This window comes from Chelonia mydas, chromosome 5 (genome assembly GCF_015237465.2).
Source record: "Chelonia mydas isolate rCheMyd1 chromosome 5, rCheMyd1.pri.v2, whole genome shotgun sequence".
NCBI lineage: Eukaryota > Metazoa > Chordata > Testudines > Cheloniidae > Chelonia > Chelonia mydas.
The window spans coordinates 58,541,072-58,568,977 of record NC_051245.2 but is presented as its reverse complement, the minus strand read 5'-3'; the positions used below and the strand labels follow the sequence as shown (position 1 = coordinate 58,568,977).

The following is a 27,906-nucleotide window of genomic DNA, read 5'->3' as shown; positions in this document are numbered from 1 at the left end:
GTACTAGCTATTTGGTGATTTATAGAGGATGTGTGGGATGAAACAGTTAAAATATGTCCCCTATCACCCAGAAACAAATTATTTAGTTGAAAGGTGCAATGGGACTCTAAAATTCATGCTAAGAGTGGGGGCCAGTAAGGATTCTAAAAATTAATACTTGCCATTCCAGGCTTGTATTAAACTCCCAAGGTTACAGCTTTTCTCTGACCGTGGATTGGTAGATGCTGCCACCACCCAAGTGCAGAACCGTTTTGAGAGCACAGGAAGGCGCACTTGGGAATTCCTTCCTATGGGGTACCCTCAAGCCTTTTCACCTGCCCTCTGGGGAAGAGCTGAGAGAGAGAGGGGGGGGGGGGGAAAGGGAAATCAGCTGTTGCCACCTGCTAATTAAACGTGTGCACAAACCTCTTAAAACACAAAAATCCAATTCTGTTCCTAAAGGTAAATTTTATTAATTTAAAAAAAAAGAAAATATATCTGGGAACTCAGGCTATTGCTAGATTTTAAAAGAGCAACTACAAGGATTAAGCACCAAGAATAGCTTTCTTGAGGTCCAAGTTAGCGGTTACAAGCAAAACAAAAGCACCTGGGATTAGCACAGAGGAATCCACAAGCCATAATGAAATAAAAGGGGTAAACCTAATAACGTCTTCCTAGACATTTCCTGATCTACTTACATATCTGGGGTTTTAAATGAGTAGTTTCTGTGACGATGGTTTTTTCATACCTGGCCCAAGCTTCTTACGGCATAGCTACTGCCTTGTTTGCCTCTCCCCGGGAGAACAACAACAGACAAACAAAAAAGGAGTCTTTTTTCCATTTTAAAAAGTTCTAGCCTTCCCATTGGGTCTTTTGGCCAGGTGCAGACTCCTTCCTTTTACCTGTGCATAGCAGTAAGACTTTTTAACCCTTTACAGGTAGAGCAATTAGAGAACAGCTACCAAGAGGGATTTTATAGCTGCTGGCTGGATGTCCATAAAAGGGAGTTTCCCCCCCCCCTTCATTTATCACACCTTATCTGCTGTTTGTTTACTGGGAGGTGTCCCACGTATCCACAGTGTTTGCCCCATCTGACTTCCTGTATGGGAGAAAGGTCAGAGGTCCCATGAATTTCATTAGAGACTCCTGGGAGAGTGGCACTGAAGCAGAGAGGGAACCAGTTGTTGATTATGTGCAGAGGTTCAGGGAGGATTTAAAATCCGTGATGGGGGCCGGGGGGGGGGGAATGCAACAAAACTTCACTAAAAGGTAGGCAGCTCAAAGAGAGTGCTATGGTCACAAAATCTGTGATTGATCATTTGATGTGGGGGATTTAGTACTAGTGTTACTCCCTGTAAAAAAAAAAAAAAAAAAAAAAGTACAAAATGCAGAACTCATGGGGGAGGGATTTTGAGGTGGTAGAAAGGGTTAATGATGTAACCTACAATGTACAAAGGCCCTGCAGCAGGGTTGCACCTCAAACTGCATAAAAACAGTTAAAAGTATATCACAATCATGAAGCCATTATAATAAACCTGATATGCTGTGCAGAGGACGACTATAAAACGGTCCCTCTTATTGAGTTAATGAATGAATAAATGCCTTTTGGAAAGCATTAATGTATATGAAGGGCTAACCCTGACTAAAGAGACTGCTGCAAAGTCACCAGCAAGTATTTTCCAGCAGGCCAGGCCTGACTCTCAAAATGGTCTATTAAATTAAACACTGTTGGACCCCAGCCTGGACCTAGCAGAACATATTGGACAACTGGCAAATGCAGGAGCAAGTTTTTGAGGCAATTTAGCGAGCATCCTGGACATTAGAATAATTACAGAGTCAAACAATCCTTGGGCTTCTCCAGTTGTTATGGTCCCCCAAAAGGATGGGATCATAAGGTTTTATATTGATTACAGAAAGCTTAATGTTGTCATGGTTCCTGATGCATACCCTAAGCTTAGAATCGATACTCGAGGCAGGGAAAATTTCCTGGATTTAACAAAAGGGTATTGGCAAATTCCCTTAGACAGTGAAGCACAGAAGAAAATCTATCTTTATAACCACTTCAGGTTGTTCTGAGTTTACAATGTTTGTCAGGGCTGTTTCATGGGTGGCCAGAGTCTGCAGTCAAGAGTCAGTTGGGTAGGGATACTGGGAGGTCAGAAGCAGGAAATAAATTGGAGATCAGAACCATGAGTCTGGAACCAGAGTCAAGCCACGTCAGGATAGTAGGGGGTCAGAGGCAGAAAACAAACTGGAGTTCTGGAACCACAAGTCAGATGTCAGCAATCAAACTGAGTTGGAATGCCAGGAAATCAAGCTGGGGAAGCAGGGGTGAGTAGCAGGTGCAGGAAGTACAAGGCGCACAGTCCAGAGCAGGATGAAGTGCAGTTCAGACAGCTGCCTGTTCCTGCTGCTGACTTAAGTAGGGCTAGTGGGTCAATCAGCCGCTCTGGGTTTCTGCCAATAGGATCTCAGGGGCCAATCCTCACACGGGCTAGCCTTCGTGGGTCTCAAGTAAGCTATAGCCAGCAGGCTACTAGGTGAAGTGTTGTAGCTAAGGCCTTACCTGCTCAATAGAAAGTCCAGGGTCCTAACCTACCACTTTCTATTGGTATGACTTCACAGAAAAGAAGGTATCAAACTCCAGACTGCTGCATTAAAGAAAAGTGCTTCAAGAATATGATGTAGAAATTATACATATTAAGGGCCAGGAAACCGTGGTGTCAGATGCACTGTCCAGGCAAGAGGCTTCTGAGCTGATGCTTACAGGTTAGCCAGTGGCCAACCCTACCACGTCAGTGTAATGGGAGAAGTGTGACCTAGGGACTCCTTGATGCCAACTGGCAAAGAGTACAGGAGGTGCATAGGGTTTTACAGAGCTTTCCAGGATTGGATGCATAATAGTTCACTGAAGGACGGCATGTGAGATCTCCACTATGAGCTAGTAGCCCACTGGTCTTAAAAATCATTGTGAAAAGTGTATGGATAATATTTAAGGAGTTATGTATCTATATTTGAAATTATGTTTTAAGGTTTTGGAGTTAAGGGAAGTCACCATGAGGTGACATTCCTCAAAAATATTCCTTTCAGGCAGCTGGTAACAGACATCTACCTCCCTGTCTGGTTTTTAGGTGTTTTCATAGTAAAAAAACAAAAAGCATCATATAAAGGACACAATCCTAACAAAATGACTAACTTGCACTGCTTAGTATGCATTTTTCATAAAATCTCTGCAAACTTTTATCATTATAATAAATGAGTTGTTATATTGTTCATGAAAAAATCATAACTATGGCAATCAAGCCATACTGGGTCCACAAACCCCAATAGGATTAATAGCTGAAACCATTATAAAAATAAAAGGAGATTAAATATAAAAATTAAACATTTTCTTTGTCTTTTGTTTTGAATTTGATGCTATTCAGGTGTAATTTTAGGGATAACCACTGGTGTAGGGCATCTTACACAAGAGATCAACTTTTTTTTAATCACGAGGCCACTGTGTAACGTCAATCCACTGAAGCCATGTGATTGGTAATTCCATAACCTGGTGAATGTGACATTCATATGTTGTATGGCAGCTTCTAAAGACCCAGAAATATTTGCTCCTTCAAAATTTCCATCTCTAAAGATAAGATTTTGGATAGAGGCGCCAAGCTTGGCTTTCATTGTTGTAAGTTCCAATCTGACACTTTCTACCTTTTGCAAAGCCTCAAACAGGAGAACCTCCTCCTGAAAAAGAGAGATATATTTACTCATTGTGACTAATTACGTCCTTCATGATATATAACATGCTCACAAATTTCCCTTAAGAATATCCTTAACTCAGCTAGGAGCTAATGTAGTACTCAGTTTCTGCAATATGATCCAAATGGGTGACAGCCAAATAATTTTTGATCATTGACTTGAATCCTCTGGCCAGACTAGTGACCCAGTGTACAGGGTTGAATATCTCCAAAATGGTTCACAATTGCTTCCAAGTTATCAGCAAAAGTTGCTGTTGTCATTTGGAACTTAAATAGTAACACTTGAAAATGTCTTTCAAACTAAATTCAAACTTTAAAAGTCTGGGATAATCTTTTCCTAAGTTCTAAAAAGATTTGTCTGAATTACTATATTTCATTTGTACTGAGGTAGTACATAGGACCCTTGTGCTAGGTGCCATACAAACAACAAAAGGAAGGTCCCTGTCCCAAGGAACCTGCAATCTAAATAAACACCTGAAACAAAGTGTGTTAGGAAACTACAACTATTTATGAGTTTTCCCTGAAGAAGAAATTCATAAATACTGAATAATAATATAAATAAAGGAGGGTTTGAAATAGATGGAGCATTTTTACAGTGTACAATGATTTGATTATTTTAACTGTTAGTGAGAATTCTTAGAAATTGCTTTCTAAGAGTTGTCCATATAGTTACCCAAAAGAAAAATTAGTAATAATTTGTAATTATGTAGTGCCCTCTGTCTGAGGTTTGCAAAGTTCAAATTAAACTATGAGCTTTTAGACGAAAAGACTGTTTTTCTATTGTATTTGTACAGCACCTAGTACAATGGTGCACGGATCCTGATTAGGGCCATTGGGTGGTATCCAAATGCAAATGTTAATATAATATTGAATTAGTACTCACTGTATTTCTGTAGGGTTCATCATTTTATGGTTGAGTAGCCTGAGGAGCAAGCAGACTAAGTGACTTGCCCATGGAAGTTTGTGGCAGAACTGGGAACAGATCTGCCTGCCAGTGGGTCCTGTGCATTAGCTACAAGATAATATTTTCTCCAATTTAGCCTTTCTTCCACAAAAGTAAAATATCTTTTGTGAAAAGAGGTACTTGAATTTTATCTCCCAGACATTCTAGTCCAGATCCTGTGCTGTGCTGCAGCTGCTTTGTGCTGCCCTGCTAGTGCAAACCTGCCTCAAAGTCCACATAGTCAGCCAAAAGAGGACCTCAGTGCAAAGGATTCTTCCAGTGGCGCAGAGTTGATGTAGCAGCTGCTCAACCGTCACCCTCTCTGTTATAGGGCATTGTAGATGGGCCTTTCTTCCATTCCAGTGTTCCCTGGCTGCTGGGAGACCAACTCAGCACACAGCCAGTCCAGGGTCAGGGAATACAAATTTTTTGCGGCAACCCCACCTCGGTTGTACTACATGTTCCTCAGCTGTAGTCAGGTTCTGGGCCATTATCTCTAATAACAGGTTTCAGAGTAACAGCCGTGTTAGTCTGTATTCGCAAAAAGAAAAGGAGTACTTGTGGCACCTTAGTTAGTCTCTGAGGTGCCACAAGTACTCCTTTTCTTTTTGTCTCTAGTAAATAAACTATAACAAGTCTGTCTGTCTGTCTGAGCTTTAAGAATTCTTATATTTTTGTATTTTAATACCAAGCGACTCGAATACATTGTAGACAAAGAGATCACATTTTTATGATTGAGTTAGAAAATGCTTACAATGGGATTTTATGTTTGAAAATTCTACTTCACTGTTTAAAACAGTACAGCTATAAAAATGCTTTTGTACCAGATGCAGTAAATTAAACTAAAGATTGTAGTGACACCTTGTATTCAGCTATAGTCAGACCTGAGTAATCCGGGTGTGGCTGATCCAGATGTCTGGATTTCAAAAAGATTTAAATTATCAACAATCAGGAAATCTGGCAAGAAGAATTCTACAATAGTTTAAAAAAAAATCCACAACATAAACAAATAAAATCAAGTTTACAAAACTGTTTCAGGTTAACCACATTTTAATGTAGTTTACACAGATATTAATTAATTGAAGTCTACTTTTGCATTGGGATGTGTCCTATTCATTGTTTGTAGCAAATAAATTATGATAAAGTATCATGATGGATGATTTTGCTGCTTAGTGCCAAGAAGCAAAGTAAATTAGAATTCTTCTCACTGTGTGCCTTAGAGCCCATTCCACCTGACTCATCAAATGAAAAATTCATCAATTAATCCTCTGACAATAACGATATATACACAAAAATCAATCCTGGATTGATTTTTTTGAGCCCAAACATGAAAACCAAGCCCTGACTTGCACATTGTGTGGAATTTCTCTTCATTTCAACCTTATTATTGAGTATAAAAGCTGAAGTGTTCATATAATTATTTGTTCTGAGTCAACTACAAAAATGTGATTGTTTGAGAAAGGGTATATATGCTACGGAGATGTTCTGAAGTACTATCTGAGTGAGCTAATAAAGTTGTCAGATGCATGTAAGAACACAGCTGATATGAATCCCACTAGAAGGCAAGCAATGGAGAGAGACACTGATCACTGAATCCTGATGGGAGACCACCCAGAATAGTTAACACTGAGCTGAGTACTGAGGAAGATCAAAGAGAGAGAAGAGCAATGCAAAATAAATTAAAAGTCAAATACATATGCGTGAAAATGGTCTTCATGGGAAAATATTAATAGCTTTTTATAGAATTAACAACTCTGTTAATATCTATTGTATTGTTAATATTGTAACATTCTCTCAATATTAGAAAACTATATAGTAGGTTGCAGAATCTTTCACTTGTAAACTGTTAATTTTTCAGTAGAAATGAAAGTTGCAGCACATTCGATATCCATTAAAATGACTAGAATCTCTCTCTTTCTCTTGCTTTGCTTTAATAATGTAATTTTTTTTGTTCACACAGTACTTTCAAAGGGCAAAATGTCTTCCTTTGAAACTTTTACTAGCTATTAATGTATCTTTCCCCCACTTGAGTGCGGAGTTGAAGTTGAGAAGTATTTTTATATCATTTTATCTTATGTAAAAATGTTTAAGGCATACAACAGAAATTCCAGATAAGAAATCTCTAAGATGAACACAAGTTGCTTTTTATTTGAATATACAAAGGAAAGGTAGTCAAGTCCTGAATTACATGTATAAGCTCATGGCTTTGCCTTCTCTTCAGATTAATATTTTAAGCAACTTGCCTCAGATGTGGGAAGGATTGGTAGCTACTTGCTAAGTAAATTCTTGATTATGTGTTCAGTACAGTGAGACATAATCTTTTTTAGTAAAATTTCCTCTTTTTTTGTACCATTGAACCATCAAGCTATCTGTTTTTCAATCTGTATACACATTTAGTGTTCCATTCATTAGCAGTTTTAATCAATATGTCATCAGTTCATCACTGCTAGCATAAGTTTAAAAATAAAGTTCATCCCCTAAAAAGGAATCCCAACAGTGCTAAACCAAGAATTGGAAAATTCAGTGAAAAATGTTGAGCTGGAGAGTGCAGTCAATATTCCTTACTACAGACATAGTAAATTTTGATGGCTCTCCCCTGAATGTGTGTGTGCTTGCAGCAAATCAACATTAACAAATGTTTTCATGTTTTATAGATGTAAAAAGAGCTGAATACATACAGTTCAAAAACTATTCAATTATTATTTTTCCCCCAACCATAAGCAAGAAGAAAACTGTGGAAAGATTTTGGCTAAAGGTACAGAATGTGAAATATTGTTTTTCAGTGGTTTAAAATTAAAACTCTGTTTTAGAGATTGGCTGTTGAGTAAAGTACTTCAAAAACACTGTATATTTGCATGTTTGAAGCAAGATTATTGTCCTTGTAGTCTGTCATCATACTATACATCAGTAAAGACTTGTATGATCTTTCCCATTTCCGATCAGCCCAGGTGGTTTTGCACCTAGACTATCAGAACCTGCATTCTTTAGCACCTATTGTAATTAAAACCTTTGTAAAATAGTGAAGTAAAATATAATACACTGTAGACAAACACTTATTTTTTTTCTCTGTGTACACCTCAATTTACAGTTCTGTCAAGGATATTCAAGTTTAAATAATTTTAGAAATTATGTATGGAGTTTTTACAAAAACAACTCAAGGTTTTTTTGTTTAAATATATCTATAACCCCAGATTGAAGAAAGTTATGGAGGAAAAATTCTCTCATATATTTACTTTTAGGTATGTTGCAGTTCAGGCTTGATTCTGTCCTCCTGTTTCAACTGTACTTCATCTGCCTATTTATATGTATATATTTACGTAATCAACTCCTATGGGAAATGTACTTTTACCAGAGAATGACTAATAAAAAGTAACTTGGAGGAAGTGAGCATGTATATATTTCAAAATGTGTTTTTAATAATTTATTTTTATATTTGTCTAGGTTTTCCATCGTGATTGTGTATATTTTAAAAACTTTATTTATGGATCCTGGTATATACTGTTTCTAAATACACAATTAAAATGTACTATTACATTGTGTCTGGTAGTTGTGTAAAAATAATTTGTCATGGTTTTTTTAAGGTAATCTAACATTTACTAAATAAAGCCATAGCGTTGGTTACTTGAAATACAATTTTATAGTTTTTGTTTACAATCTATCTTTACCTTAATGCTAGATTCCCCCCCGCAACCTCCCACCCCGTGTGTGTTTGTCTGCAGATGGAAATTATTGTGTTACCATGCATAAGAAAGAGGTTGCAGTCTTTGAACAGAAAGACTTATTTTTCCAAACTACACAGTTGTGGTACTAAATCTAATATATGCTTCTTCGTAGATATTACTATATATTAATGTAAGGTAGCACAAAGTGAGAGAGAGAGAATAGTCAAATGGTCAGCAGGGGACAGTCATGATTTGCAGAGGTAGTCAGAAAAAGTAAATAAAAAGTCCTGCCTGATTAGTCCTGAAAAGGAAAGCATTTAGATAATTTTAATGTCACTTGATAGTGCTGCTGTGGTCAGGAGGTTATCAAGTGGTTTCACTGTTTTCCCAAATACCTTTTGAAAATATGCTGCTTTAAAAAATTTGTTCTGATGGTCTCTTGGGTAATCCAGTGATTTCCACTATTTTTACATTTCCAAACGTCAACATAAAAAGTTAATTAACATAAATACTGACATTTTGTCCACTGTGCATATATACACTTTTTTATATCTGGCAAATAAAGCAGATTTGAAATGGCTGAGATGGTTTACATTAGGAAAGTCCTGGCCATGCCCATTAGCAATATTTTATTCTCTTTATTTGCTAAGCAAAGACTTATTATGCCATATCCTAAGCAATTAGGCTAACATTTCCAAGGGTGGATGCCTAAAGTTAGACACTTAAATATATATTTACACATCTAAATAAAAAATACATGACTTTCTAAGGTTCTGTGCACACCCCCATTAACTTCAATTTGGGGAGCATCAGATGTTGAACACCTATTTTAAAATCAAGCCAGGTGCCTAAATGTAGATTTAGGTGGCTAACTTTGGGCTCCTGTGTTGGAAACTGTTGGCCCTAGCCTGCACCTCAGCATCCCTGTGTGTAAAATTTAGGATAATACTTGCCTCACAGAAGTAATTACAAGATTTAGTATTTCATGTTTGTAAAATATTTTAAGATCCTTTGGATACAGGCACTATAGTAATGTAATGTATTGTTAATTTACCCTGTATGCTGTAACTCCATTTGGAAAAAAGGGAGTTTTTAAACTAAGTTTTACTGTATAATTTTATTTAAAAGTTTTTGTGTCTTTAACCTTGATTTCAGGACTTAGGCTCCAGTTCAGCAAAGAACTTAAGCATGAGCTCAACTCCATACCTATTCAGTAAAGTACTATTTCAGCAACAGTGTTGTCTAGTGGATAGAACAGTGGCCTGGGACTCAGGCGACCGGGATTCTGTTCCTGGCTCTGCCGCTGACTTGTGGGTGACCTTGGACAAATCACTTCACCTCTCTGTGTCTCAGTTTCCCCTTCTGTAAAGTGGAGATAATGATCCCAACCTCCTTCAAAAAGCACTTTGAGATCTACTAATGAAAAGCACTGGATAAGAACTAGATATTATTAATACTTAAACATGCTCTTAAAACCTGTTGAAATAAGTGGGCCTTAAGCTCATGTGGGAAGTTAATTATGTGCTTAAGTGTTAACTCGATTTGGGATCTAATTCAGCAAGGGGCCTAAGCACGTGCCTAAATGTAAGCCTGTATGTAGTCCCATTGAAGTGAATGGGAAAGCTCATATCCTAAAATTTAGGCATGTGCCTAGGTAGCTTGTTGAATTGGGGCTTTGGTGTACAAATTATCAGCCTAGATATTATGATGATCATCATTCTTTTCTTAATTCTTATCCCAAACAACATTACAGATGCTGGATTTTGGTGATAAGGATGCAAGTTTTCTTATTTCATGTGTATTTTTATTTTTGTTCAAGTTCTAAACTAGTCTTTTATACACCCTTTGAGATTTAGAAAACAAATGGCACTGAGATTATTTTTACTATACTATCTTTGTATGTAGTATTAGGAAGTCTTACTGTTCATTATACTTACTGGGCAAGGTTTCATACACACATTAACCTTCATAAAAGGATAAAATGTTTGTTGCAGCATTTTATAAAATTGTGTTCTATATCAGACACTTTATCACATTAATATACTATAGTTCTGTTTAAAAATAAACTCTGTTCACCTAACAAAAACCACCAAGGAAATTCAGAGTTTAATATTTTGTCGTAGGAGCAGAAGAATGGGGAGACATTGCAATCTGTCCTCCCCACCCTCCACTCTGTTATGCCTTGGCTCTGCAGCTGATATGGCCCTGCTCCAGCTTTGGCTTTGCAGCTGATAAGAGTCTCTGAACAATGAATTATTTTAGTACTGTGCAGTACCATGTGAGCTGCAATACCTAGGCAAAATGGGGTGAGTTAAAGAGAGAGATAATTCTGTATTCTGCAGTCTTTTGGAAATAATTTCCTTATATTTGTGAGTCTGTCTTGTATCATTTTGATGTGGCTTTTGTATTTTTTCTAAAATAGTTACTGTATTTAAGGTTTATATCATATAGTTGATAAGCTTTGCTGACATGGGCTTATTTTTAATAACATCTCTGCTTTATTAAAGAGACGTGTCTTTTTATGTGAAAATTTTATCTTTTTTTTGGTGATAAAGATGGTAGAATTTTTGACTAGACAAACTGCAAGTATAACGGCTGTTATCTTATGTCATTTCTTAACTGCACATTAGGGCTTATCTTGAACTACTATAATAGTACAGTATAGGGATTTCCTTAAAGTTTATTAGTAGAATTTGAAATGTGTCTGTTTCTGTGAAGATGTAAGACAGTATAGCTCAAAGTTGAAACTAGGAATTCTAAATCTCTGTGAAAATATAAAAGTGCATATATAAAATATAAAGGGTGTCTGTAAATTCAGATGCACTGATTCACCTATGCTCTGGCCATGTATATGATATACATATGTTTATGTATCATACATACTCTGTATCCTTGCATAGAACTAGTGGGGTGTTTGTGTGTGATGATAGCCATGATTTTTGAAAATGGTTTGGAATCTATGAACCTTTCAGAGCTCGTCAGGAGAATTGCTGAGACTCTAGAAATAGAGACATCGGTCATATCAAAGGAATCTCAGAAATTGTTCAGATTTTTTGACATCTTCCAGTCCAACCAGGATCACTCGTGCCATAAGTGAGGGACTGATTGACCCAGTTAAGGCCTGGTGGCAGATGCTCCCACAGCAAAAATAGGAAAAAAAGCTGAACTAGGTGCGCCAAACAGGGTTCATGTTTTTCTATTTCCATACCCAACCCAATCCAGGCACCTTAGTTGTCTCAGTGACATAGGAAAAATATAAATAAAAGAAGAGTACCCATAAGGACTACGACCCAAAAAGGCTTAACCTATTTGGGAGAAAATCTTACTCTTCAGCCTCTCTACAATTCTGAGTATCAAATTGGTGGATCCTACAGGCTAAATATGACATAACCTGGGATAGAGTGACACCCTTTCTCATGAAACTCCTGCATGACAGTGAATAACTCCGGGAAATAATCAAGGAAGTCCAACTGGTGGCCAAGACAACCTTATGGGTGCCGAAGGATGCCTCTGACTCCATGGCTAGAGCTATCGTCACAAAAAATCATGGGTGCAAGCATCAAGCATTCCTGTGAAGTGACAGGCTACGATCAAGGACCTGCTTTTTGAAGGCGTGGAGTTATTTTGTGAGTGAACTGAGAGCACTTTATACTGTTTAAAGGACTCAAAGGCCACCTGTGCTGCTTGGCGATTTACACATCAACCCAATTCCAGAAGCCATACCATTTTCAATCCCGGCTGACACAATGGACACCCACCTATTACGCCAGGCAACCTGAGTACCAGGCCAAGAAAAATCCAAGGCACAACAGCCTTCTTCCACCTCAGTGATGCATTCTGCTCCTATGGCATGTCCACATATTTGATGGGACTGTTGTGAATCATATCAGATCCAGTCCAGAAAGCACAACTTTCAGAAACCACCGCACCCCATTCCACCAGATGTTGTGTGCCATAACATGAGGCAGGTGAGTGCTAAAGATCATTCATGGCTACTCCATTCAATTCCATTTTTTACCCCGCTACAACTTCTCCTTTCCCGTCCCTTCTTGCAAGAGCCTGTTACAAGTGGAACAGGTCTCACTGCTTCATCTAGGAGCTGGAAAGGAGGTGCCAAATATTCAGGGAAGGAACTTCTATCCCCAGTATTAATTTACCTTATTTGTCATATACTAGACCTGAGAAGACTCAACAAATATATATGCCATCTCACGTTTAGGACAGTAACGCCCCCCTCCATCACTCCATCTCTTCAGTCTTAAGACTGCTTCATAGATTTTTTGACTTGCAGGATGCGTATTTCCATATGGCCGTCTGCCTGGCCCACAGGAAGTACCTAAGATTCACAGTGTGATCCAGTCATTATCAATACAGATTATTACCTTTCAGATGCTCCACAGCACCAAAAGTATTCGCAAATGCTTTACAGTAATGGCAGTGCATTTAAGGAGTAAGGGAATTAGTGTCTAGCCATGCCTGGACAACTGGCTGATCAGGGGCAGGTCTCAGCTGGAGACTTTGACAGCCCTAGAATACATCCTCTCCCTGTTTTTCCCAATTTGGACTCCTTGTGAACTACAAGTAATCATCTCTGAAGCTGCATATGACTATCCTGATGGCTCGGAGTCATCCAGCTGATCTGGGTGGAGCTCCACAGTGCAGATCTTAAGGAACAACATGTCCACAATGAACTATACAAACAAGTAAAGTCATCCTTTCTCTACCATGAACCCTTCAGGCTGTAGATTTGGTGCCATCTCTATTGGGTAACTCACTGGCTCTGCACCTTCGAGGTACTAGCGGTTACCTGGTAGACTTCTTAGGCAGGCACACAGTAACCAACCATGTGCAGTCACTGCAGAGAGACTCCTGTGGTAGATTTGTTTGCCATTGAGGACAACACCAAGGCCCAAACTTCTGCTCCAGTAGTGGCATGATCCTTGACACTGACATGTCCCTGATTCAGAGGTCTCCAGTTCTCCTGTATCCCTTTCATATGATTATCCTAATCTCCACAGTGATATCCCGAGTCAGACGGGACAAGGTCATGCTGATCCTAACAGCGCCTTTCTGGTTGAGGCAGTTTTGCCTGTCAGACCTTTTGCATATGTCCATTTGGATTCCAGTCCATTTCCCAATCTGTCTAGACATGATATCCCAGAACCATAACCAGGTACGGCCCCCTGTTCTGCACTTGCTATACATGATGGCTAGATGTTGGCTGGTTGAGCACTAGTGACACACTGTTCTTGACAGGTTCAAGAAATTCTCATACAGAGCAGGAAGCCATCTACTACTCCTCCAAATGGAAACAGCTATCTGTATGGGCATAATCTGAATCTAGTTGGGGCTCCAATATCAAAGATCCTCAACTGCATGCTGCCCTTGAAACATACTATATTGGCACCTTTTTCTCCCAAAGTCCACTGTGCAGTAATATCAGCAAGTCATGCTTCGATAGAGGTGTATTCAGTCATCTTACCTCCAACAGTGTCAAAATTCCTCAAGGGCCTCCTGCATGCTTACTCACCTGTTAAAAACCTGACTCCTATGTGGAATCTCAACATTGTCTTCTTAAGACTCATGGAGCCTCTTTTCAAACCTCTATTGGATTGTTCAGTACATCACCTTACCCTTTAGATGGTCTTTCTGGTTGCCATTACCTCAGTGCAGAGGGTCCAGCAAGCTCTACACCCTTGTGGCTGAATTTATTTACACATCCTTTCACAGGGACAAGGTGGTTGTCTCCTCATCCCTTTGTGGCCATATCTGGCTCAGTGGAAAGCCAAGCTATTTTGTTGCATAGAAACTCTAAGTGGATCATGCAGTGTTTTTCACGTTATCAGCTGTGAGCCTCACCCTCTGAAGATGAAGGCACACTTCACCAGGTCACATGCAGCATCTTCAGTCTACTTCAGAAACGTGCCAGTATCGAAGAACTGCAAGGCCACAACATGGAGCAACCCACTAACTTTGTCAAACATTACACCTTTGACATGGCAGCTAGGTCTGAGGCCAAGTTCAACAGAGCAGTACTCCAATTTTTATTTGATCTATGCAGCTAATAGTCCTCATTTCCACTGTCCAGAGGGGATACTGCTTGCCAATCACCTACAGTGGGATCCACAGTGACACATACTAAAAGAAGAAAGAATGCTATTAATTTACCTGGGTCTTTACAAGGCTCGGATAAGACACATTACCTGTCCCAACGAATTTACAAACTAAACTTCCTAAAATAAAAAGATCAATATTATTTATTCCCCTTTCACAGATATGGAAATTGAGATACAGCAAGACTGTGCCTTGTCTTGAGACCATACACTGAGTCAGTGGCACAGCTGGAATTAGAATTTGAGTTCCTTATTTCCAGTTCAGTGTTTAAACAACATGCTGCCTTTCCTTTATAACTTAAAGCAGAAATTATTTTAAGCACCTATATTCCAAAACCAAACACATTCCAACACCTCATCCATCTTAGCACTGCTCCTGAGCCCACTGATTATATTAACTACATGTAGAGCATCTGTACAAAACACAACCTGCTGATTTCTGAGCTATTCATCCTGAATTACCAGTGCTGTGACTCTAGGTAAATGCTCACAGAATATACACTCCTGAATACAACATCTACAAATATGAGTGTGCTCCAGCACTGTATTATTCTTAGAAATGAGCATCAAAATAGTTTCTTCCCTGCATCTGAAATTGCATTTTAGACACATGCGTTAGCTGCCATCCAGCTGTTTTGCTGAAATGTTGAAAAATATTGCCCAAATGGCTAGATTCTCACTTAAATGTTATTTGATGAAATGATACTTCTGCTTTTTAACTTGTGTAAGGCAGCCTGAAAAATTCTACTTTGCTAGATTGACACAATAAGCAACGTTTAAGTTACACATTAGTCTTATGTCGTCTTCAATGTGACATTATTAGCCCCACTATCAGTGCCACTAACCTCACAATTTTCTGACTCTTTCCCCCAAGGACACATGACTCTGTTCTTCCTTCATTTAATTTGATGCTGGGACTTGTGACAGCACTTTTAAGATTCTCTTTATTTCAGTGTTGTAATATGTGGGGCCTCTCTAGGTTATTTCAGTCTCTCTTAGAATGTAGAGATATTGGTAACATCCTTAGTGGAGAAACAATAACCATAAGAAAGCACATGGCTTAGTGTTTCTCTCGCTTTTTTCCCCACCTTCAACCATAGAATTTTCTCCGGATGAATGAAGATCACGAAACCTATCAAAATATCTCCGTGTCCCTAGCTACTGCTTGTACACTTTAATGGTCCATAGAATCAGATGGAGAAAATATCTTTTAGATCTTCTTATCCCCCTGACAGTGCAGCACTGGTTCCTCCATTATACTATTGAGTGCTTCATGCAATCCAAATTTATATAAATGTTCCAAGTAACGGGGCTTCCTCCATTTCCTGTGGGAGACTTTTCCACATCCTACTATATATCACGGTGAGTAAGTTTTTCCTGATATTTAGTATACATTCTATACTTGGCATAATAAGGCCCAAGGTATGTCAAGTTAGCCACTTTAAAAAATGTTAATGTGAATGGCTACCCCAGATTCCCCAGGAACTCTGCCAGGTATAATACCCTGATCTCACCAGTTCCAGTTCCTTTCCTTTGGTTTTTCTCCTTCCCTCTTCTGTACAAGCCTCAACAGTTTGTTTATCTCCTTTCTCTCCATTCTCTCCATTCTTAATTTCCCAGCCATAGCCATGTTCCCAGCTTCTTCTTGCTCCAGTCCTTCATAGTAACTCTGTCCTTCTCTTGTCTCTTCTGCTTCTCCAAGTCTTCTTGCCTGGGATAATCTTTTCTTATTTAATTTTTCCCCACAGCGTAGTTTCGGGGGAGCAAGGAGGTGTTGCTGCCCCAAACCCTGTAAGTCTCGGGCAGGCGTGGAATTTTCCCCTACACGCGTGGCCCTTTTGGCCTGACTGGCACTGTCCCCCCAAATATAGAAGTCAAACTACACCTATGTTTTTCTCCATTCTGTAGAGTAGCCTGCACCAGCATCTCTGCCTTATCCCCAGGCAGAGCTTTAGTTGAGTGTTTTTATACTGTGTGTGCCAACCAGAGTAGCAGCAGCAGCATTTATGGCCCTGATTGTGAGCCTTTCTGGCAAAATGCTCTTTTCCCTTCTTTCTTCTTATTGTTCATGTTGCCTGTCCTGATGATGCCAAAGTTCCCTTGGTGAATGGGAGTGGATATGCGATGAACAATGGCATCACACCAGTTATGGAGTGTCTGTGTGTACACAGTAGCAGCAGCAGGAATAGCATGTCTTGCTTATATGGACCCTGTCTCTCTTCTACAGATAATCATAAAGACAAAATGAAAGAAAGCTGCTCTATGCTCAGTTCTTCAGTGAGTAGACTTCCTGACATTGTAATTGACAACCAGTAGGCCAGGAATGTCAGAGAGAAAAGCAGTGTTTAAAACTAGAACCAGTTTATGGAAAGCTGTCTAGGATCTGGGCACAGGCCATTAAGACGGAATTATTTCCAGCAAATTGGGGGCAGATGCTCACCCCATGCACTTGAAGAGTCACACATTGGGACAAATTCATCCTTGGTTAATTGACTTCATTGAGTAACAACAAGGATGAATTTGGCATATTCAGTCCAAATAAGTGTAGATATGTGCAAATGGCAAACGTCTGTGTTTCTTTTCCCTACTTGGGACGAACATTCTATCACAACACCTGGTCCTGATTCATCACAGAGTTACTCCAGTTTTCCTTTACTAAAAGGAGGTATACTGACACAAAATTGAAATTATGAATGAATGAACCCAATGGTTGGCATTCTGTTATGCTTTGTAAGATTGCCCAGCAGGGACTGATTAACATGGTTCTGCCACAAAACCAATATAGTCTGCTCACATTAGCGTTAAACTGGTTTAAAATTAACTGTATTCAACAGAACCATGATTAAAATGTCTCTAGTTGAGTCTTTTGACATGCCTATAAAAATCCTTGTAATGTGATCATAAACCATATTGACTATTTTTGAACTAGAGTTGCTTTCCTAGATTTGGTTTAAAAGTTATAGTCTAGATAGGCATAACATAGAACTTCTACATACATATTAGAGTCGTAGAGTTTAAGGCCAGAAGGGGTCACTAGATCATTAAAGTGCCCTTGAGTCTCCCTGTCAATTCATTTTCTTATTTTTGGAAATGATTTTCTTCTCCCTGGTTGCTATATGAAAAAAACCACTCAGATTACAAAGGAAACAGGAAGGCCCTGATCCTGCAAACATTTACTTGACTTCAAGGAAACTACTCACATTTGTAAAGTTAAGCGTGTGCATAAATACCTTGCTGAATTGGAACCTGACTGACTGTTGAGGGAAACAGTGCAACTTATTATAGAATGCTGTCAAATGCATAAGGCAAACAAACTGGAAAAATAGAGAAAATAGTTTTTCTCTATTCTTTTTTGGTAATAAGATTGGGTATTACTTGTAATAACAGTTAAAAATTAGATAGAAATGTGATATTTAAATTGATGTCTCTTTAAATCTGGAGGATGTCTTACAGTATACTATTCATACAAAGTTCTTTTGGATACTCCTGGAGATGTTCTGCGCCATTGCGCACATGCAGAATTCATGACCCCCTGCAGAATTTTATTTCTCTGCAGAAAATACATTCGGCCAGACAGGTGATGCAGTTACATCTTTCACCCACCAGGGGCAGTTTTGGCACCAGGGCAGAGAGCAGCACTCTGTGGATAGGGAAGAGAAGAGGCTCACAGTCCCCTGCCCATGGGGCCAGGTGAGGAGTGAGAGGATATGGAGGGGTTGGTTAGAGCAGAGCACATGGGGCTGTTGGGGGTCACAGACTGGGGCTCAGAAGGGCTAGTGGGGGAACATACTGGGCTGGGCGCTGAATGGAAGTGGGGGCCCAGGACCACATAGAAACAGGGGGAGGGGAGTGCAGGGACCAGTGGGGACAGGTGGAGGGGCTGGCTGAGTGCAGGTGCAGGGACACTTGGAGGGGGGGTATAGGGCCACATGGGGATAGGAGGAGGATGGTGACTGGGGGTGCAGGGCTGGATGGGGAGGGGGTGACTGGTGGCACAGGGCCACATGGGGATGGGGAGGGGTGGCTGCGTGGGGGTTCAGGGACACATGGGAATGGGGGAGGGAGGTTCAGGGCCATGTGGGGGGAAGGGGTGACTAAGTGGGGGTGCAGGGACACATGAGGACGGGGCAGATGCGCGTGACTGAGTGAGAGAGGCTGTGGGTCAGAAAGAGTCTGCTGGGGGGGTGGGGCTCCCTGCTCCAACAATCCTTCCATCCCTCCAAAAAAACCACCTGTTCTATACTTCTCCCACCGATACCCAGCAACTCTCCAGCTTCACTCCCAGGCTCCTTCCCAGCAATTACTTCCCTCTTCTTCAGCTCCTCCATTACCTCTGACTTCCCCCAAGCCTTTTCACTGTTTCTGAGAGGTGCAGGAAATATGTTTCTGTATTGTAGTTTAAATGAATTATTATTCAAAGTTCTGTATTACTATGCCTGGTAAGGAATCTATTTGTCAAAAAAACATTTCCTGAATCTTTTTTATTGTCTGTATCATAACAGACTTACTTGCTGACAGGTATTTTGAAATAAATTAAGAAACCGGTGTGATTATATTGTGTTGTTTTGACAAATAAAATGTGCAGAATTTTGCAGAATTTTAAAATATTGTGCACAGATATTTAATTTTTTGGTGCACATTTTTTTTATTTTTGTTGGTGCAGAATTCCACCAGTAGTAAATGGGCTGTGTTTATATGACATGCACATAATACTACTTAATAGTACAAGATGCTACATGTATATTTATGGCTATAGAAAACATAGTCTGTTATTATATGTTCTTATTTGATAAATATTATGTGGTTTAGTAATTAAACAATATTGTTATTTATATGCCCCTGGTGGCAATGTTACCATTGCTTGTGCAATTTTAATTTTGTCATTTCTGACTTTTAAGTGCTTACCTGTGTAAAAAAAAAAAAAAAAATGTAATGCCATTTTTGGACAGAATTTTCCAGAGATTTTTTTTGTGGGGGTGGGGGGATAAGGAAAAGGAATGTCCGTTGTTATGGTAGCTCTCAAAAACCTGATTCAGGATGGCCCCATTATGCTGCCCTCTGCACAAACACAGAAAAGAGAGAATTTTTGATCCAGAGATCTTCCAGCCTAAAGACACAAACAAGCAAAGCATAGGGTATGGGGATGAACATACAAGTGAATGAGTATGGGGAAGAACTGGCACAGCTTTATAAGTTACACGTATTATAATTTGGTGTTTTTAACTGGGGTAGGGAAAGGAAAGAAGGGGAAGAGGAAACCTGTCTTGCTATGACCAGCAGATTAGGTTTCATAGGCAGTATGGCAAAGTGTACCTTAAGGAGGGATTTGAAGGACAATAAAGAGGCTATATCGATTTTTTTCAAGAAGTTTTTCCCATGCATAAAGGGGCATCACCAGAGAAAGCATAGATGTGTTTTAGAGAGAAGCTGACAGGTGGGTGGCTGGGAACTTTGGCAGAACAAAGGAAAGGTCAATTTCACAGTTTGTTACTAGATCAGCTAGATAGGGTAGGACTAAGTTATGAAAGGTCTTTAAGGTAAAGAGAAGAAGTTATTTTTTGATGGTGATGAAGAGGGAGCCAATGGAGGGAATCAAAGAGGAGAGGACTGATGTGGTCACAGAGACGAACGAAGAAGATGATCTTAGCAGCATTTTTAATAGACTTGATAGGCGCAAGTTTATACCTAGTCAAAGCTAGAAAAGAGCAAGTTGCAGTAGTTAACAGATAAGATGATGAAGGCTTGGACAAAAATATTGTTTTTGTGGACAGAGAGGAAAGGCTGTATTTTAGTACCCTGAGGGACTCCAATAGACAGAAGAGAGGGAAAGGGTGACTCCTCAAATAAGACACTGGAAGAATGATCAGAAAGGTATGAGAACTACAAGAGGAAAGCACTATGCAAGCCGATGTGGAACATTTCAAAAAGTAGGGATTGGTTGACAGTGTCAAAAGCTGAAGACAGTTCAGAGAAGTTTAGGATAGAATACAAAGTATTGAAAGTATTTTTAGATGAATGTAAAATGGGGGAATACTGGAGATACTGAAGAATGAAAGTTAAAGATAGAAACTGTGTAGACAGCATGTCCAGTGAGTTTGGAGATGAGAGGGAGAAGAGAGATTGAGGGTCAGCAGTGTTGTTTTTCTTAAGAAATGGGAAATTAGCGCACAATTGTACGAGGAGGGGAAGCAAACTGATGAATTTGAGAGAGAGAGAGAGAGAGAGGATGAAGGATGCTAAAAGATTAGATGTAGTCACTAATGCAGGAAGAGTAGTTGAAAGAGAAGAGCAGACAAGTCTCAGTGTCAGTGATGGGGAGAAGGAGGAGAGTGTAGGGTGTGGGGAAGGGTGGCAGGAACATGAAGGGGGAGGTCACATCAGATCTTTTTGATACTTTCTTTGAAGAAATCAGTGTTTTAGTAGGGAGATGAGTCATGAAAGGCATCTGGATTTATAGGTACAGGGTTCAGTGAGGGAAGAGAAAATGGCTAAGAAGACGTCAGAATTAAAAGAAGAAGAAATTAACTTGTAATGGAGAAAATCAGTATGATCACATTACTTCTGCCAGAGATGCTCAGCAGCACAAGAAGTGAATAGGCAACAGGTGTTGGAGCTGAGCCAGGGCTGGGAGTTGGCTGGGCAGACCTTGTGATGGAGAAAGGGACAAAAGAGTCAAAGGTGATGGAAAGAAAGTAATTGAAGTAATGAGCACGGAAGAGAATTTGTGGATGTTGATGGACTGCAAGTTGGTGGAAGCATGTGGTGGAAGGTCAATGAGTAATATGGAAGGAGATGAGGAGGTTGTCAAAGAGGGGAAAAATCAGAGAAAGCAGTGCTTAATGAAAACAAGATCAAGAAAGTGGCCATTTTGTTGAGTGGTACAGTTGATACATAGTTGCAGGTCAAAGAAGGAGGTGAGATCTAGGAAATGGGTGGCTGGAGGATCAGGTGGGATGTCATTCGGGAAACTAAAATTGCTGAGGAAAAGGGTGGGGGATTCTGACAGTAAGAAGAGCCCAGGAGTCAAAGTCAGACAAGAACTGTAGTGGGGGAAAGGAGGTAAGTCCATAGATCTCACAAACATGAGGAAGAGAGGAGAAAAGATTTTGATGGAATGTTGCTCAAAGGAAGAGAATGAGTGAGAATGGGAAGAAGAAGTTAGATGTGGCAGGATTGGGAAATGAGAAACTCTGTGTGTCCCCTCCTTCCCCCCATGATTTTTGGAAGATGACTCGGCTGGGGGAGTGGAAGGAAAAGTAGTAGGTGCTTTTATGCAGCAGCTTCAGAAACGGTATCAGAGGGAGTTAAGAGGCGGAAAGAGTGGGAAGTAAAGAGGTCATAGATGGCAGTGGAGATTTTTTCAGGGTGGAGGAGATGGGATGGAGCAAGCATTCCAGAGGGAGCAGGAGAAAGAGTAGAGCGAGTGTGGAAACAGGCATGAGATTAGAGGGGGAGGGACTGGATCATCAGAATTGGTGGCAAGGGAAAGTTTGGCAGGTGGAGAGTAGTGAATCGAAGCAGCACCAAGATTAGGGCAGAATATAATCGAAGAGAAGGAGGGGAAGGCGAGAGGGAGCTAGGGAGAGGGTGAGCAATAAGACAAGTTAGAGATGTTGGGAGTAGTACGGAGAGGGTAGAAAGGATGGGAAAATGATACTGTGAGATGGGGGAGAGAGGGAAGGAAAGAGGAGGTGTAAAGAGACAAGGCAAAGGAGAAATGTTCTGGGGGCCAAAGAACTATAGGAGAACATTGGTAGATGAGAACAATTAAAGGGGAACATTTAGAAAACTAATTTAATTCTAGGATGTCCAGAGTTCCTAAAAGATACCTGGTGAGCAAAACGGCTGTGCTGGCAGCAATCAAAGTTTTAGAAATGTATCCTTGCAGCTGGCTTCTTGCTTCAGAACAGGGGCAATAGGAAGGTGGCAGCCCAGTGGACTGTCAAAAATTTAGGTTAACTAAACATGATCAGAATACCCTGTCCCACAGGTATTGTGACGTCTGTTGAAGGAAACTCTCCACTTGGGCATTTTGAAAAGGCCACAGGAGAGAAACCTTCCCCTTTGAAATTTAAGAGCTTTAATCTTCCAGGATGTGCAGTGAATTATTCATTTATTCCCAAAAGCATTCCTTGTGAAACTTGATTAGTTCTGAACATATATGTACTGTGGTCTTCTCTACCTGCAGAACTTTACAAGCTTAGCTTGAAAACTGCATATAAAATATAACATACATGTAGTGTGTATAATTTTTTAGTGGGTCATAACAGTTAAATCAGAAACCATTTTTCTGAAACCCTCATTTGCACTTTTTCCTCAGTGATGGCTATTTCCAAACCAAATTTATACTTCATATGCCTAGCCATTTTTAGTGGTAGAAGTTTCTGGTTTATTTTTTAAAGTCATGCACACAGATACGTGTGTGTGTGTGTGTTTATAATCTAACTATATTAGCTATTTCTAGAGTTCCTGTTGCCTTGGTAAGTAAGCACAGAATATAATTTATTGAGAAGCACCAGAGTACATACCTTGAGAGAGTATATTTTTTCTGATCTTCCCATACTCCCAAACCTTTTACTTTGAGCTGTAACTACTGATGGCACCCAGATATATATCTGGCCCTACTCACTGGAGCATCACGTTTATCTTAATTCTCGTGTATTGTTATTTTTAAATGCACTGTTTATATGCTATTGAAGTTGTATCAAGTGCGTCCTCATCCATCTACATACTTTGCAGGTCCTTAAGACAGCTACTAATTTCTGGTTATAGCAAATATATGATATAAACACATATTTTACAGGAGCCTCTTTGGGGTAAAATCTGGAAGAGAAGTTCCTATTTTCAGAAATGGCAAGTCTTTAAGTGCTCTGCTCTTCTCCCTGATGCTTCATCCTTCTCCCATTAAACATAAACAAAATGCAGTTGGACTTCAATTTTTTCAGCATATATTCTTTTTTAGTGTTCATAGAATGTCTAATCTATCACCAACCCTTTTGTGTGCAAATTTTCGTCTAATTGGATGTGGATAGTCTTTGTAGTTAAATATGCTGTGTACCCTCACAGAACTCCTCATGCCTCATAATCTTGCCTCACATGTAGCAAAAGAAAAACATATCGACCTACTGTCTTCACCAGACTGTTTTTTCTCAACAAATAGTAACAATATATGCTACCCCATGCAAATAAGCCTTCATTCTTACTAATGCTTCCAATGCAGGCAACTAAGGATTTGTAATAGAGTAGTGTATCTTCCGTTAGTATCCAGCAATATCATCCTAATGTGTTAATTGCCCTTCCCAAACAAATTCACTCCATGTCTAAAACCACTGGACTGGAATATTTGGGTGATAATTATATGTTGACACTGACTATTTGTCTCAATAAACATTTCAGGAACTCAGATCTGACTTTGACCTCAGTGAGACTTCTGCCGATGAAATTCTCCTTTTGGACAGACTGGGCTCTCTCATCCAACACACTACTTTATATGTTTCAGGGGTGCTGGAACAATTTTTACAGTGGGGGTGCTGAAAGCCATTGAATCAAACTAAATCCTGCATATAATGAAAACCACTTCAAGCCAGGGGGTGCGGCATCCCTAGTTCCAGTACCTATTATATTTTTCCATGGTGTTCAGATCCCTCACTTCTCTTAACACACCTCAGTAACCTTTATGCTGGTTGCCTGTTAGCCTGCCTCATCTGAATATCATAAGTTAAAGGTCCAATGTGTCCTATGTTGGATCTTGTGTTTTTTTCCCTTCTGTCTATCCTCAGGTGACACAGAACAATCAGAGTTATCTCCTTGCACCTCTACTCGTTCAGCTTGGTGTATTTGTGTTGGGGAGTAGCTATATACAAACCTGTTTCCTTTCCAGTCTCCCTACTGGCTGACAGTTCATGACAGGCGTTGACATTTAAATGAAATTAGACCTAGTGTTGGCCAGAGAGATTAGATATGGTGTGTAATATCCTGACATCATTTTAGTAAATCTGAATCCTCTTGGTTTCTGACTATGCTTTCTTATTGACCCAGTCATAAATTATCTAGCTGTAGGAAGGATGGATGGTCATATGGTTAATGTATGAAGCTGAGATGTAGCTGCTGTTCATAGCTCTGCCACAGAATTCTTGTGTGATTCTGGGCAAGGCACTTCACTTCCCTGAGTTTCACCTTCTGCATCTGTAGAAGGAATGATAATCACAGCTGCCAAATGTCATATGGTGGTCACGACACTCAAATGTTTTTTCAGTTTCCCCCGTCTCTGTCATGCATGCTTACGTTTCTGCTGGAATGATACAGTTTCCTAACCACTGGGGTCACTGCAAAGCCAGCACTCAGGATGTGGAAATTCTCTTCTCTGCTAGTGATGGGACAATGCTCTCTCTGAGGGTATTCAGGAAACATGGGAAACAGCTAGAGATGGGGACTGCTGGCTGCACAACTTTTGATTGGGAAGTTATGAGGGTTGAAGAGGAGCAAGATCAGAAGCAAGGCTGATGGGGTGGCAGGGGTAGGAAGCGAAAGAAGACAATAAATGGAAGCAGAATGCGGGAAACTAATGGGATTGGGCAGGATGTTGAATTAATGGGGAGCAAAGCCAGAATGCTCCAAGCTTTCCCCAGCAAGGCTGCAAACTCTTGCTGCCTTATAACAACCAACTGCTCCAGGATCTCCTGACTTGCTTTCAAAAGCCTGAGGCTCTCCTGCTCCTACCCTACAGCAAGCCCACAGGCTTCTTCCCCCATACTCTGCCACTGACTATCTCCAACATCCTAGTCCTCTCTGGTTTCTCTAGACTCCCCAAACAGGCTCAAACGTCATGGTGATAGACTCAGTATAAGAACTTAAAAAGACAGATAGTCAACCCTGGCTTCCCCAGGCCGTCCCTGTTTCTGTGTGGTGTAAAGGATAGATTTCTGCCTCCCATACCTGTCTCATTGCTTGGGGCACCCCAAGGGAAAAATTAGTGACTATGTCACTTGCAAGAAATTTAACACATAGAGCTGCGCAAAACTTGGCAGCTCTGAATGTATGTTTCACAGAGGTTGTGAGGCTTAATTCATTAGTATTTGTAACAGGCTTCGAGATCTTAAGGTATAAGGCACTATGGCCTCAGTCCTGGGGTTGGTGTTGAGCACACTGGACCCAATCTAATAATACCCTTCAGCATATGTTTCTCTGAATCATGTGAGGACGAGGAGGAGTCCTATTAACATTAGTGGGTTGGCTGGAGGGACAAGTTTAAATGCTTTGCTGTAGTGGAGTTTCAACCTCTTCAGTTCTGTCAGACTATAGCTTAGATTTTCAATTGAAGTAGGAAGGATTTGAGTTGACCAGAAACTTATTTTTTTTAATACTTCTTACTTGATATAGCTTGATGTTTTCAATATTGGAGTATAGCTCATTTGGGGCGTCCGCTTTCTTATTCCCTTAGTTTCCTGTTGGTGGTCATCACTACATATCCTTGTTTGTCAGTTTAATAGGCAAGTACTCATGTAATCACCTAGAATTAACTGTTTCAATCCTTATTAGCTCTACTGGAGCTTAAAAAAAATCTGTTGCTCAGAGAAAGTTCCTTTTTCAGCAAAATCTAGTCATGTTTCCAGATCACTACACCCCTGTTTGCCAAGGTAGCTTCTTATCTTTCTTAAATGCAAACAGATTATAAACAAAAATATCTACCCAAAAATAAGCACAATGAGCCGAAAAATACTTTGTGCTCACATGTGGGGAGTTCATATTTTTATTAAATTAGTGTTTTACAGAGGTGAAAATGTAAACGTTTAGACTGCCTGACGATGACATTAATTTTGGCTCCTGCTATTCAGTAAAGGAGAATGAGTATATATCAGAGCAGTTGCAGGAACACATTAAATATGCTAGCTGTGAGGAGAGCTCTTTCTTACACACGTTTCTTGATGTAAAATGGGAACTTTTATGTTTCTTTTCAGTTTTGTAAAGAAAAATATTTTAAATACAGACACAATTTCCAAATCTTAATTGTAACTTTAACACATTTGGTGTATAGAGTCCACTTTATTTTCTCATTCTAAAAATTAATACTTTGTTAATACACTTGTTGTGGATATATTGTAAAAATGGATTCTACAATCAATATTTTCCATATAAATTATAGCTTCAAAGGCAAACTCAGAACCCTTCCCTCCCCCCATCCTTCAGCTTAGACCCTTGCACCTGTGTGGTACCAGTGGTCTGCGTATGCAGATCCAACTGCAGGATCAAGTCCACTATGTTTAAAGACAAGGATACTCATTTTATTTAGTAGAAATAACTCTCTTTAATTTCTCCTTGCATGATGGCTTAAGTTTTCCCATTTTCTCTTTACACCACTTAATACTGTAATTTGGTTTGGTATTTTCTTTCAAACTGAGCTGTTTAGTTTGGCAGTTGTATTATAGAATACGTTAGGGTCAGAAGAGATTTTCCAAGATCAAAAATGTATTAAACTTCAGAATAACATTTGTAGCCTTGGGTTCTGATTTTTAAAACTGATGGTGGGTACCTCACTAAAGTACAACATTCAGAAGATCTATCCCCAGCTATGTCGTGGACTTCTTGAATGACCATAGGTTTGTCATTTAACCTCACTAATTTGAGTTTGTACACCTGTGAAATGAGGATAGTAGCATTTTCCAACTTCACAGGATATGTGACTTAATTCATTAATATTTGTAAAGTGCTTTAATGTCCTGAGTGTTTTAATTTAAATGCAAAGGAATTTGAATTTCTAATTCTGAAATAGAATCTAAAATAAGTCTCCTGTGTTAAAAATATCACTGTTATTGTCCAGTGAACTCTTAGTATTTAAGCTTTGTGCTCTGTTGGCATATTAAACTTTTGAATTACACTGTAACTTAATTGCATAGAATCTTCTATATCATGTATCTCAATAAAACATTGAGGATTAATTAGAGATTGATAACTTATATGAGTTGCATATATAGATTCAGTTTTTAAAGATGGGTATCTTTAAACCCGTCATATTCTACAAAAGTGACATCTTACAATGGAGTAGTTACAACACAAATTAGCTTATTCGTGTTAGGTGTTAATGAAAAAGTTGTTGTAATTTCTCTGAATCACCATAAAAAGTGTATAAAATGTGGGTTCATAGTGTGCAAATTGTTTTAGTGGATTAGAGACTATTGGAACACTATTACTGACAGCAGTATTATAAAGTCAAAGCAGTTTTTTTTATTTCTGTCTTCTAACAATCTTGGAATGAGAAATTCAAATCAGTTAAAATATTTGTGTGGGTTTTTTTAATATTTAATGGGTAATGTTCAGTAACAGCAATGCCCATAAAACTACCTGGAAAACTAACATTCATACAGCCTAGTGTCTGCAGTTTCTCTTAAAATGCTTGCCATTTTTGCCTATTTTACCCTTCTGTTGATATCCACTTGGCAAGCTTGGGAAGCAAAAAAACATCTCTT

The 27,906-nt window shown here is 39.5% G+C and overlaps 1 protein-coding gene across 18 annotated transcripts in view; it reads left to right on the top strand.

Annotated features, from left to right (window-relative positions):
• The window catches only part of FAM172A (family with sequence similarity 172 member A), a 357,476-nt gene that overhangs the window by 122,856 nt on the left and 206,714 nt on the right, over nt 1-27,906 (top strand). For 12 of the 18 annotated variants that reach the window (XM_043547397.1, XM_037903228.1, XM_037903229.1 and 9 more), the window contains one exon: nt 18,050-18,133. The exons of the other annotated variants lie outside the window; for them this stretch is intronic. In XM_043547397.1, the coding sequence (XP_043403332.1) occupies nt 18,050-18,133 (84 nt within the window). The remainder of the gene's footprint in view (nt 1-18,049; nt 18,134-27,906) is intronic. 18 annotated transcript variants of the gene reach the window in all.